The sequence below is a fragment of the Polypterus senegalus genome, chromosome 1, assembly GCF_016835505.1.
Source record: "Polypterus senegalus isolate Bchr_013 chromosome 1, ASM1683550v1, whole genome shotgun sequence".
Lineage (NCBI taxonomy): Eukaryota > Metazoa > Chordata > Cladistia > Polypteriformes > Polypteridae > Polypterus > Polypterus senegalus.
Genome location: NC_053154.1, coordinates 254,747,985 through 254,761,402, shown reverse-complemented (window position 1 = coordinate 254,761,402; position 13,418 = coordinate 254,747,985). Strand labels below are relative to the sequence as shown.

The 13,418-nt window shown below is 38.7% G+C and overlaps 1 protein-coding gene across 5 annotated transcripts in view; it reads right to left on the bottom strand.

Moving 5' to 3' along the window:
• Nucleotides 1–13,208, bottom strand: part of LOC120541024 (myoferlin-like) — a 152,689-nt gene extending 139,481 nt beyond the window's left edge. For 4 of the 5 annotated variants that reach the window (XM_039772264.1, XM_039772294.1, XM_039772274.1 and 1 more), the window contains exon 1: nt 12,967–13,208. In XM_039772264.1, the coding sequence (XP_039628198.1) occupies nt 12,967–13,054 (88 nt within the window). In that variant the 5' untranslated portion in view covers nt 13,055–13,208. The remainder of the gene's footprint in view (nt 1–12,966) is intronic. The other variant, XM_039772303.1, reaches the window with a different exon arrangement.
• Between the last annotated feature and the right edge of the window lie 210 nt (nt 13,209–13,418).

Sequence of the window (13,418 nt, the reverse complement as noted above, 5' to 3'; positions counted from 1 at the left end):
TGGAATTCACTCTAGGATATTCTTATGATCCCTCGCAGTTAGGAGACCCGGGTTCACCTCCCGGGTCCTCCCTGCGTGGAGTTTGCATGTTCTCCTTGTGTCTGCGTGGGTTTCCTCTGGGTGCTCTGGTTAAATTGTCCCTAGTGTGTGTGTGTGCGCACCCTGTGGTGAGCTGGCACCCTTCCCAGGGATTGCTTCCTGGCTTGCGCCCTGTGTTGGCTGGGATTGGCTCCAGCAGACCCCCGTAACCCTGTAGTTAGGATATAGCGGGTTGGATAATGGATGGATATTCTTAAGACCTGGGTAACAATCACATACATCAGTTTGCTCCACCTACTTAGAGATCTGGTTTGCTTACACCATACAGTATGTAAGAGACAACCATGCTATAGGAAAGATGACAGGCAAGGCCAAAGGTCATTCTACAAATTCCAACCAACCAGAGAACTCGAACATCATGAATCTCATACATAATGAAAACAGACAAACTGGTTCAGAACAGCATTTCTAAACCAAAAATATCATTATGTAGTCACAGGAACTGCATCAACACAGGCAACCATTCAATAAAATTAAAAAAAGAATAGCAAATAAAAAATACAGTATGAAAAGAATGAAGTGTTTCTTGTTAATAAAGGACACTGCAGAAGGAAAGTTGCGAATATTCACATTTCTTAAGCACTGAATTGAAACAGGCAGCAAAAATCCATGGCTTGTATACCGGATACTTAATTTAAGATTATGAAGTAACTACTTGGTGTTTTTAGTGTGGTTGGCTTTATTGGTCATCCTGAATGAAGATGTACCCTGGCCTACAAAGTGGTTATGGCTGCATGGCTTTGGGCATGTCAAGATTGTGAGCATCAAGATTCTCAAGGAACACGTCAAGATTGTAAGCATCAAGATTCTCATGGGACACCTTTGCGGTGTGTTTTGTATTAATGAGGGAAAAGAAACTTACATCATGGCAAAAATAGAGCAGGGATAGGATAATCTCACACATTAAAGGGTCCATTTTCACCTTAAAGGGAAAACCCAACAGCCTGGGTGTTTAAGAATAAAAATGAGGCCTAAAAAACTATATGACCAGACATTGAGAAATCCATTGCAGTGCCTCTACATTAAGAAAACTTAATCCATGTAGGACCTTAGAGGAGTGATTCCCCAAGATAAAGGTCCATGCAGTGCAAGGTGAAGAGAAGGTAATGTGAAAACAAATCTGTTGCTTCATAGGAGGGTTGGATACTAGTAATAAAGAGCTGCTCTTAGTTGGCATTCTGGCATTGCCAATTTGAGGACAAACAATAGCAAAGCCTGACCTGACTGTGGAAAGAAAGCAAAAACCAAAGAAAAAAAAGCCACAAATCCAGTTTGGTAATACTACAAATGCCTCCTATGACCTGACCCTCTTCTACACAAGACCACAGCCCAATATGTTGCAAGTAAAATAACCAAAGATGTCCCTTAGGCTTGTTACAGCCTTTTAGCTGCTAGCAGTAAACCGTCTACCATTGTGAAGCTAGATACCAGTTCTCTTCACCTTCTAGCAATCTCTCTTAGCGACTCTTGCTCCAGTAATTAATCATTTTCAATATGAAGACACTCTGAATCTCTCCTTTCTGTTTCCATCTCAAATGAGCTGAATTTTTTCTTTCCATGGTAAAAGAAAAAAATACATTTAAATGATTTGTCCTATTGCAGTTTCAGAAACTAGAGTTTCACGATTGACCACAAATTCACATCCTAAGAAGTTTATGAAATGCCTATATTACTAGACAACTGCACTGCATGTATCCCGTTTTCTCTAGCTACAGAAGTTTATGCCTATTACTCAAAGTAAGCCATGAATTTATGAGTAATGCATTTAAAAAAATAATCTTGTGAGACAGACTGGTTAGATGACAGTGTGTTTTGTTTGCATGTTCTACTTGTATTTGTATGCCTTTTCCCAAAGATGTGCAGGTTAGAACAATTAAGGACAATAAATTGGTCTAGTGGAAGTGAGTGTGGGTATGTGATGGACTTGCGCCCTATGTAGCAATGGCGGACTCCTGTCAAGGTAGACACAAAATCCCTGAAACTCTGCACTGTTCAAAATGGGCTAAGAAAACAGATTTTGAATTGTCTGCTTTATTAAATCATGGCTCCCATTAAATATAATGACTTCTTCTACTGATGTTGTCACTTTGCACGAGATACAGATGAGATCTGTACCTTTGAAGTTCTTAGGAACTTGCTGCAACATGTGAAACGACTAGAGAGCAGGTTCTACTAGTTTGGGAGTTACTTCATTTCAATTAAATGTTTAATGCACATACAGTAGTGAATAAAAGGAAAAAACATACAAACTTTAACAAGGAAAAGAAACAAAAACCAGTAATCTACAACTTCTACTTACTATCCTACTGGACCTCACAAAACGCTGAAGAAAATCCAACAGGCCCTGGACACCAGGAACCCATAACCAGCCTTATAGTTTACTTACGTAACTGTTTATTCCCAGGCCTTTCAACCACCAGAATTTCTGAACTATCTTCTCACCCCTCCCATTACTGCCAGGGTTGACAGCTCCCCCTGTGCCTGAACTGGCTATTAAGTTTAGAAAATTAACAGATGGCTGAACAATAGTACTTTGCATTAGAAGAAACAACAAAAGGAAGTGTGGCCTAGTGGTTAAGGAAATGATCTATAAACAACAAGTTCAATCCCTATCACATAACTTCATGTGTAAACAAGCTAATGGTTCATATCTCACTTATTTATTATTTCTTTCAATACAAATGTCCATTAAAAAAAAGCCTGAAGAAGAAACCATAAGAACATAAGAAATTTGACAAATGAGATGAGACCATTCAGTCCATCAGGCACATTAGTTTAGCTAAAAGCTGAGCTGTCCCAACATCTCATCTAGGAGTTAAATGATAGGAAAAAGAACTTCTAGTACAGTCAAGTGCACCAACGGAAGGCAGCTGAACATTCATGCTACTGGCACTCTCTGTATAGAAGCAATGAGCTAGAAAGAAAAAGAAAGAAAGAAAGAAAGAAGTTTAAAGGTGTTTTGCAAAGACAGGACCAGTTCATCCCCAAATCTGCAAGCAGTAAGAATTTAACACAAACTCTGCAGTGGATAAATAACAAGCAAAACATAAGCTGCAAAGAAACACCATCTACATCCTAAAAACAAAGGCAAAGGAGACTATAGAGCAGTGTTTCCCAACCTCAGTCCTGGAGACCCCCTGTGGCTACAGGTTTTTGTTCCAACCAGATTCATAATCAGTGACAACACCCGATAACACTGATCTCATTTAATTAGCTGTTATTATTTTTCGTTTATTCTACATTCAGAAAAGCACAGCAGCATGATTTTTACATTTATAAGACATTTAGAAAAATTTCAGCTTTTGCTATCGATTTTAATGCTAAACACTCTTTTGTTGATTTCATTATATTTTGCCCTTTCACTGTATCTTATTAATAACAATTAAAAATGAGCAGAGCAGACGCCCAGGCAAACAACACTGAATCATAAAAGGCTGCAACTACTTTAGCATCAGACCCACTAATTATTAAATAATGGATGAACAATTATAACACCTAGAAAAGTAGAATGAAAATCAAGATGAAAATATTGTTAAAAAGAAAAAAATACATTATTCCCATATAACTGCTTGGTCCATTTTAATATATACATTTTTTTTTACCAAATTTAGTTTTCTAATTTCTGTATTGTTCTCAAAACACAGAACTGGGGACATCCATCACTTAATTAGCCCAGGAGTCCAATTAAAAACAGAATCTGGTTGGAACAAAAACCTGCAGCCACAGTGTGCCCCCAGGAAAGAGGTTGGGAAACACTGCTATAGAGCTTAGGGGTGGGAACCAAAATTCTAGAGAACTTCTACCACTGCACTATTGAAAGTATCCTGACCAGGTGCATCACAATGTGATTTAGTCTGGATCGCAAGCTCCTCCAGAAGACTGTCCATACTGCTTCTAAAATCTTTGGGGCTGACCAGACATATGAGGAGGGCTTAATCCATCATCGCTGATAGCAGCCATCCAGCATATCTCCAGGTTTCATTTTTGCCTTCTGGCAAGTGCTTCCGGAGCCTCACCACATGCTCCACCACTTTAGGGACCGCTTCATCCTAAGGCCAGAAGGTCACTGAATACTCGATAACCTAATCTTACCTGGTCTGTCCTGCATCTACCTGATGGTCTATGTGCAATTGTACTATATGTTGCATGTTTACTGCCATCTGCATTTTTCCCTCTACTTCTTAATATAATCTATATATCTTTACAGTTCTGTTTTGCGCTATGTACATTAGGCCATTCTTCGATACTCTTATTTATACATCATCTTATTGTCTTATTGCATGTATATATTACACAGCTCTCCAATCCCCCCCTGCAACTTTGGTAAAAGAATTTCACAATGATTTTGCAGGTATGTGACAATAAAGATGTAATCATAATTACAGCATGAGTGCAACAGTGAAAAAAGATATTAGGAATGCTAAAAGGCAATTAGAAATAATGTAGTAATTTGGTAGTATGAGGAGGCTCAGTATGTTTTTCCATTATATTTTTCCACTATATTATATATTTTTCCATACAGAATAGCAGTTGCAGGGACTACCAAGTCATTTGGAAATTGTAATGCTGTTCAGTTTAACAAAGATGAAATCAAACAAACTGTCAGGACCAGAGGTTAGTGTGTACATATATACACTTTTCACAGATACTAAAAAAAAATCTTACATGCTGGAAGGCTGAGTAATTTGATGCAAGGCAAAACATGTGAAGAACAGGTGTATAAATGAGAGATCAGCATGAATTAAGATGGGGAGGGGGGTCGTGCTTCATTAATATGCTGGTATTCTATTAGGGGGCAACAAAAACCTACATTAAAGAGATAAATAAATTATTTTGTTATCATAATCTTCAGAAAGCTTTTGATAAGGTCCAACATGATCAAACTAAAGTTTTAGGACACAGCGTGTAAGGGGATGCAAAACTGGCATGAAAACTTCTTCTGCATTAGATGATGATTAAAGAAATGTCCCCCAGGGATTAGTGCTGAGCCACTGCTTTTTTGAATATGATTAAATAAAAATAAGAGCATACAGTAAACAACAATTTGGTTAAGTTAGCAGATGACACCAAACTAGGTGTAATGGCAGATAATCTAGAATCAGCCAAAGCATTACAAATGGTCTGGTACTAAAAAAAACAAACTTGGGTGGATTGCTGGCAGATAAAAGTTAATGTAAATACATGTAAAGTATTACACATAGGAAGTACGAATGTTAAATTTGAATACATAATAAGTGGTCCGAAACTTGAAAGTTCATCTTATTAGAAGTGCCAAGGAGATAAAATGTAAACTAAAAAAAGAAACTCTGTGATTCCAACCATATGCAGACCACCATTCAGGGAATAAATGAAATGCAACCAAATAAGAAGTAAGGCGGACGCGCCTTAACACAAACACAATCCTGCAATGCTTTATTTGTTTCCATATTCTCACAATACCACAGGGTGGCCTACTCTCTAAGAGTCTCCTTTCCAATGTCACTTTTTCACTACAGAATCATAATGACATACTAAAGGAAGATCCGATTTTAATTTTAGTCAGACTTTCCACTAATCTATCCGTACACAATGCACAGTTCTAACTTTCACTAATTATTTTGATTATGTAAAATTTTAGGATGCAACAATACAACTCATACTATATTTCACTTTCTGTTAAGTGTCTATGAGTTTTTAAATAAACTACCTTTTGCAGGGTACACTATGAGAAAATTAGACATAAAGCAAATATTACTATTGCAAAATGCAACTGAATATACATAATTGGACAACATAGTAAAAATGTCTGGGAGCACAGCAGCTGCCTTACAACTCCAGGAACCTGGCCTAGTCATTCTGTAGTGGTTTTGGACACTCTCCTCATGTCTTAATTATGTTTTCCACCCTCCTTCCACAGATGTGTGTAACTACATTAGATTGAGGTCTCAACTATGTCCCAATATGAGTAAGGGAGGGTGTGCCCTGCAATGGACTGGCATTCTATCTATGGCTAATTCCTGATTCATGTCTGATACAACCAGAAAAGGCTACAGCTCTCTATGACCCTCAAAGCAGATCAAGTACATTCTGTATATGGATGGATAGATGCATGAACTAAAAAGGTTACAACATGATTACAATTACTACTGCACCAACAAGTTGTCTACAACCATCAATAAAACAACATTACAAATACAGACAGTGAGCAGAATTCTAGTAAACCAGACCTTAAAGTCCTAAAGGCCAATACATCTAGAACTGAAGGAGAAAAAATGCAAGTGGTGCACAATAGAAGGAAATGTAGTTTGAGAAATGAAACATCAGTTGTTAAAAAAAATAAAAAAGCACTGCAGCACTTATACTGCTAAAAAACCATAAGACTGCAGGTTCAATCCCAATCTTGACATACTGGGTGATCCTTAGCAAGTCACTCAATTTGCCTACATATTAAATGAAAAAAAAAAAACAAGTGGGCAGTTATAATGCAGATCTGTACTTGTTAAAAGGGGACTGGCAAGGTGTTGCAATCTAAAATAAAATTCAGTCTGTTCTAACACAGCAATGAGAACCTGGATCTCAAGCTTGGCTATAGAAATTGTCTCAGAGTTGAACAAGTACTGTAGAAAAAATAAAGCTGTGAGATTTCATGCCTACATTTTGAACAGGTGCGGTCAGACATTTTTAGTAGGAATATGGGTGCTAATGATGACTATAAAATAGGCCTGGAGCCAGTGTGTTTGTGTTATGCTTGCAAATATGAACGTGTGTCAGCAATCCTGTCAAATAAGTCTGTAAGTCTGTTACTGTTTTAAAAGAGGAAGCCGTACAAAAAAACAAGGGAAGGGTACATCACATAAGGCAGTTCAACTACCAAATAGCAGATAATTTTGTACAATGGTGATACATAAAAAAATGAACAGTTTATGATGAAATAAAAAGCCGATATATTTCAATTAATGATACAAAACGTACTTCACGTTGGCAAGCCAGTAATGTAATGGAATACACAAATTACCTGGCAGCTGCATCGTGTTTTTCTTTTATTTTGGGAGCTGCTGACAACTAAAAAGCGAGCTATGTTTATTGCTTACTTTATACTATTTATTTTCTACACCTTTCACTATTAACAATTTTAACAATCCACATTATTTCATATATCCATGAGTTCACAAGCATGAACGTTTTAGTTACAACTTGCTGAGCAACTCAAAAGGTGGGCTGGGCAGCAGTGATTCATTCCTCCTTTGGAAGATTTAGCCCCAGGTAAATTTCTTTTTGTATTTGTTGCAGCAGAGGTGCAGTAATTAAACGTCTAAGGTGGAGGTCAAGCTCCTAAAGTGACTGGAGAGCTGGAGTGGGAGGTGAACTGCTTCACAACTGTTGTGACTCATCACCCACGTAATAAGGATGTGCGGATTTACAGCCCTGGGATCGGACTGTTGGATTTCAAGGTGGTGCAGTTAGACACTTGTACAGTAAATATTGATTAAAACAAGATGACAGCATTCATGTTAGTTAGTGAACTCAGATTTGCTTCTAGAAGACTGTAAAGAATCTATCGTTTTTTGGGTTTGAGACTGTCATTTTACAAAATTTTAATATCTTCAGACGGCCGGTGTAGCCAAGGTATTACATTTCATGCCCCAAAAGCGGTCTGTGATTCTGTGTGCCTGTCAAGTCACTCAGGCTGCTATTGTTATTCTGAACAGTCAGCATGGGTTCAGAACAGGGAAGTCGTGTTTTACTAACATGTTGGAATTCTATGAGGTTGCAACAAAAGCATACGATCAAAGTGGAGCTTATGATATTATTTATGTGGACTTTCAGAAAGCATTTGATAAGGTGCCACATGAGAGGTTGGGCATCAAGTTAAAAGAAGTGGGGGTTCAGGGTGATGTTTTTAGATGGGTGTAGAATTGGCTCAGACACAGGAAGCAGAGGGTGATGGTGTGAGGAACCTCATCAGAACTGGCCGATGTTAAGAGTGGTGTTCCACAGGGGTCAGTGCTAGGGCCGTTGCTATTTTTAATATATATAAATGATTTAGATAGGAATATAAGTAACAAGCTGGTTAAATTTGCAGATGATACCAAGATAGGTGGATTGGCAGATAATTTGGAATCCGTTATATCATTACAGAAGGACTTGGATAGCATACAGGCTTGGGCAGATTTGTGGCAGATGAAATTTAATGTCAGTAAATGTAAAGTATTACACATAGGAAGTAAAAATATTAGGTTTGAATATACAATGGGCAGTAGGAAAATCGAGAGTACACCTTATGAGAAGGATTTAGGAGTCATAGTGAACTCTAAGCTATCAACTTCCCAACAGTGTTCAGAAGCCATTAAGAAGGCTAACAGAATGTTAGGTTATATAGCACGATTTGTGGAATACAAGTCCAAGGAGGTTATGCTCAACCTTTATAATGCACTGGTGAGGCCTCATCTTGAGTACTGTGTGCAGTTTTGGTCTCCAGGCTACAAAAAGGACATAGCAGCACTAGAAAAGGTCCAGAGTAGAGCGACTAGGCTGATTCCAGGACTATAAGGGTTTAATTATGAGGAAAGATTAAAAGAGCCGAGCCTTTACAGTTTAAGCAAAAGAAGATTAAGAGATGACATGATTGAAGTGTTTAAAATTCTGAAGGGAATTAGTCCAGTGGATCGACACTTGTATTTTAAAATGAGTTCATCAAGAACACGGGGACACAGTTGGAAACTTGTTAAGGGTAAATTTCACACAAACATTAGGAAGTTTTTCTTTACACAAAGAACGATAGACACTTGGAATAAGCTACCAAGTAGTGTGGTAGACAGTAAGAATTTAGGGACTTTGAAAACTCGACTTGATATTTTTTTGGAAGAAACAAGTGGATAGGACTGGCGAACTATCTTGGGCTGAATGGCCTGTTCTCGTCTAGAGTGTTCTAATGTTCTAATCTGGTACTGCCCGGGGGGAGGTGGCACTACATGAAAAAATGACTGCCCTGTAACAAAGTACATAATGCAGTGAAGCATACCCTGTGGTGTTCCCCTGTACAAATGGGTAGCCTGTATAAAATTTGGTGGTGATAATGGTCAATGGTGTGGATTTGCAAACTAGTCAATCAGATAGCATGGGTAACTGGCACTGCCAGGGGTCCACCAAGTACAAAAATGATTACCCAGGGGGGTACCAATTACATAATGGACAGAAGCATACCCTGAGGTGTTCCCATATACAAATGGGGAATCTGTGTAAAAATTGGTAGAGATACAGTCAAAGTTGTGGACTTACATATGAGATAAACGGAAGCAGAGGTATCTGGTGCTGCCCATGGGGCAGCAAGAATATATTGGAACAAAACAAACTTTGGTGTTCTGCCATACAAATGGGTAAGTACAAAATACACATTCATCTTTATATATTAAATATTATTTATGTTCCAGAAATAAAACTCAAAACCTCATTTAGGCAGACATGTTTATCAGTTTTGTTCTATGCAGATCATTTTTGCCAGTTCCACTAAGCAGTCTTGTTTTTAACTTTATGTCCATTTTGCTACCGAGCAAAGTGTGCAGCATTAAATTATGCTTTAATCTTTACTTTAACAGCATGCACAAATCACCTCCATCCACCTAATGAACAAATATTTAAGCATTTGTATTATTATATTTGTTATAAGGGTTCCCAACTTCCATATCATGTGTTTAAGGATTGTCAGCATTTTAATTGCATATTACTTTATATGAATATTCAAAAGTACAAGCAGAAATTGTCCTTACAAAATGCATTCAATGAGGACTTGTCAATAAAGTGAGGAAATAAACTGACCATGGCACTCTCCTGAATAAATGGTCTTTCCATTATGACTACATAACAGAACACTGCAGGTTTCAACTCCCACCTCTATCTTACTTTGTAACCCTCACCAAGTTACTGAAACTGTCTGCACTCCAAACTTACAAAAAAAAAAAAAAGTGTATGAAAAGTCCAGCAGGCTTATATGTTTCCCCTTTACTAAGGATGGAGTACTTTTTCAGGCAAAAGAGAGTATTAAATAATCAATATAACGATTGCATTACAATGTATTCTTCCACTTTTTAAAAATTCAACAAACAAAAAAAAAAAAAACTCAGTTAAGTAAGTGAAAAGAAAGAGCTGCTGGGTAAATCATATCAGAAAACTGAACGATTTACCTTGGTTTAAATGTATTTTTGAGCTTCATACTAGGAAGCTTCCCCCACCCCTTACACACTTTTGCTTTATGTGGCAACAGAAGTAAAGGTGTGGTACATAGGAACAATGCATTCTCAGACAGCTCGTGTTCAATCCAGCACAGCCCTCTATGCCTGGGCAGGTCCTGCACACATTCCTGCGTTTGCTGAGCACTCACAATTACTGCAGGTGTGGTGGGTCTGATGTGGAGACTGAATGACCTCTAAGAGAAACCGACAGTGGGTTAAAAAAAAGAGAGAGAGTGACCCTGACCTGACAAGGTTGTTCACACCCAATCTTTCAATCACAGTGTTTCTTTAATATAACATTAACACAGTGGTCAGCACTGAGGCCTCCGAGCTCCAAGAAGCTGGGCTGAAATTGTCAGCCTGGTCATATTCTGGGTGCCATTTGTGTGTTCTCGAGTGTCTCCTGGGAAATTAAGCTTTTTACCCCATGTCTTAAAAAGTGCAGGATTGGTGAACCGAAACTAAACATCTGAGGTGTGTGCATACTGTAAGTGAGCCCTGTAATGGATGGAAAACCCTGGACAATGCAGGTACAGATGTTTTTTTAAACCATAACCACTGCTTTCACTATTGCTTATTGTACTTAATAACTACCCATTAACAAAGGAAATTGACAGAAAAACTGTTGGTCCCTGTTGTCTTTACTAAGACAGATGACAGGTATGAATATAAGAAATTTCACAAACAAGAGGAGGCCATTCAGTCTATCAAGCTCACAATAACAGCTAAACTGTCTCAAATCTATATGGCTCAGTAGTTTGCTCCAGATTCCCACAACTTGTTGCATAAAAAAATTGCTTTCTGCCTTCATTCCTAAATGCACTCTCCCTTAATTTCCACTGGTGTCCACAAGTATGTGATTCACTGTTAAGTTGAAAGAATTCTGCTGGATCTACTCTATCAATGCCTTTCAGTATTTTGAAAATCAGGATTAGGTCTCCAAACAGTCTGCTCTACTTGAGACTAAACAGGATTAATTCTCAGAGTCTGTCAGAGTAGGACACGGGATGCCCCTGGATGCTCTCCTTTACACGGCTTCAAGTGCTGCTATGTCTTTCTTGTAGTATGGCGACCACAATTGCACACAATACTCCAGATGCCGTCTCACTAGTGCATTATATAGTCTGATGCTTCAGAAGCCATGGCTCCATTTTTCTTTTTGAAAATGTCATGCTAATGTTAGACCTTAACTCATATCTTTCGCTTTGGCATGTAAAAGCTCTGTCCTTTACAAATGCCAGTGCTGACAAAAAACGGAGGCCTTTTTACACCTGACTCTGACATACCACATTGCTAGCAAACTGTACACTACCTCACATAATCTGACGGGAGCTGAATTACAGGCCATCAATCAAGTTTCATCAAGCTTTCGTAATCTGGATCAGCACGACCCTACTCAGGATAAGCAGATTTTAAGGAAGGATGGATGGACAAACCCTTTAAATATGTATTTATGGTATCTGTGCAAATTATATCAGTTTAACATCACATCTACTACTTCCATCTGTTATTTAACATTCTTATGCTGTCCAGGATTCCTGTTCTTGTCTCTGCAACTCTGGGTGCAAACAGGGAACAAGTCTTGGATGGGGTGCCATTCTATTGCACTCCATTCACATTCCTATAATCAGAGTCACTGCATTATACTTCTCATTCCATGGCGTCTATTAAATTTTTTGGCAATATGAAGAGGCCAAGAACTTCCTCCTTTGGCCTAAAACGGTCATCAGTTTATGAGGAAACAGGGCTTTCTGAAGTGCAGATTGTACTTGACAGCTCCCCACTAACATGGGAAATAACAGAAGTACCGCTGTGTTTTAAAGTGACATTCTTGAACCCTATTAACTTGCTCTGGAAAAAGGTCAGAATGGCGCTGTGTTCCTTTGCCCGACTTATCTTATTACAGGAAATATATGTTATTATGTAATAAATGAAACAAACAATGCAGAACTGACTTTATGTTAGCTCTGATCCCACAATAGAAAAGCCACAAATTGAAAAAACATATGCAGTGGCCAGTTGTCTGAAAGGCAGAAACACAAAAGGACAAGACTAAAGTCCATTAAATCTCAAGGTGTATTTATCAAGTAATGAAACCCCAATGCTTCCTCCACTATTCTCACATTTTAGCACAAAAGTCTGCACATTAATTACCACAAATAGAACAAAAAAAATATTTGAAGAGCTGTGAAGGCAGCAAGTCTGGATGTGTTTGTAACAATTGACTGGCTTCATTCCAGGACTTTATGGTGCCTTGTTTTCCTAGAAGAACAGCCCCTCTCCAGGGCCCAATAAACGTGGGTGTACACACTAAAGGCCTGCCAGTTAGTTTTGTGTGCCACCTTCTCCAGGATCCTGTATGCCCATTTAATTATGAATACAGCTAGCCATCGAACTTTTAATATGAGCCACATTTCCCCCATATCAAATTATGCCACATGCAATGGAAAATTGCGCACGGTAAACGATGCGTGTACAACGTAACAAGGGCAAAAGCGATCAGCTTTCCCATTACAAACTAAAAAAGCACCATTTAATTAAAGCTGTTAAACGGTTGCTATCTATCTTTTACTCAACTCCTTTACATGCATTTCTTTCCTCTGGACTATGTGTACCGTTTAATCTGTTATGCAAGTGATATTACAAAAGTTTTACTTACCCTTGAAAATGATGGAAGCGACAGGATCGGGTTTTCCGAGTTTAGTTTTAGGAAGGTTGCTTGCCGATTCTACTACCACTTTCAACATGATGGCAACGTGGAACTGATTTCTACTTTTTAACTGGAAAAACAGACAAGGAAAGAAAGCAAAGGGGAAAAGCCGCAGCGAATGAGCGCATACTCCGCTAGGAGCGACTCGTAACCTTCAGCGAGCCGCGCACGCGAAAAGAGGAAACGCCTGATTGTGAACAATTTTGGGAGGCGGAGGGAGGAACTTCGGGCTGGGTTACTCAGCACCTGCAACCGCCCCGACGCCCCTAGGAGGTAGGCAAGACAAGCGGCCGTCGGTTACATTGACTCGATCCGTTGGTTTTTAATATAGCGCCCTTCAGAATCGACAGGGGCCGTAAGTATAACTAACACCAGTAAAAGCAAAAGGACAGTACATGCCA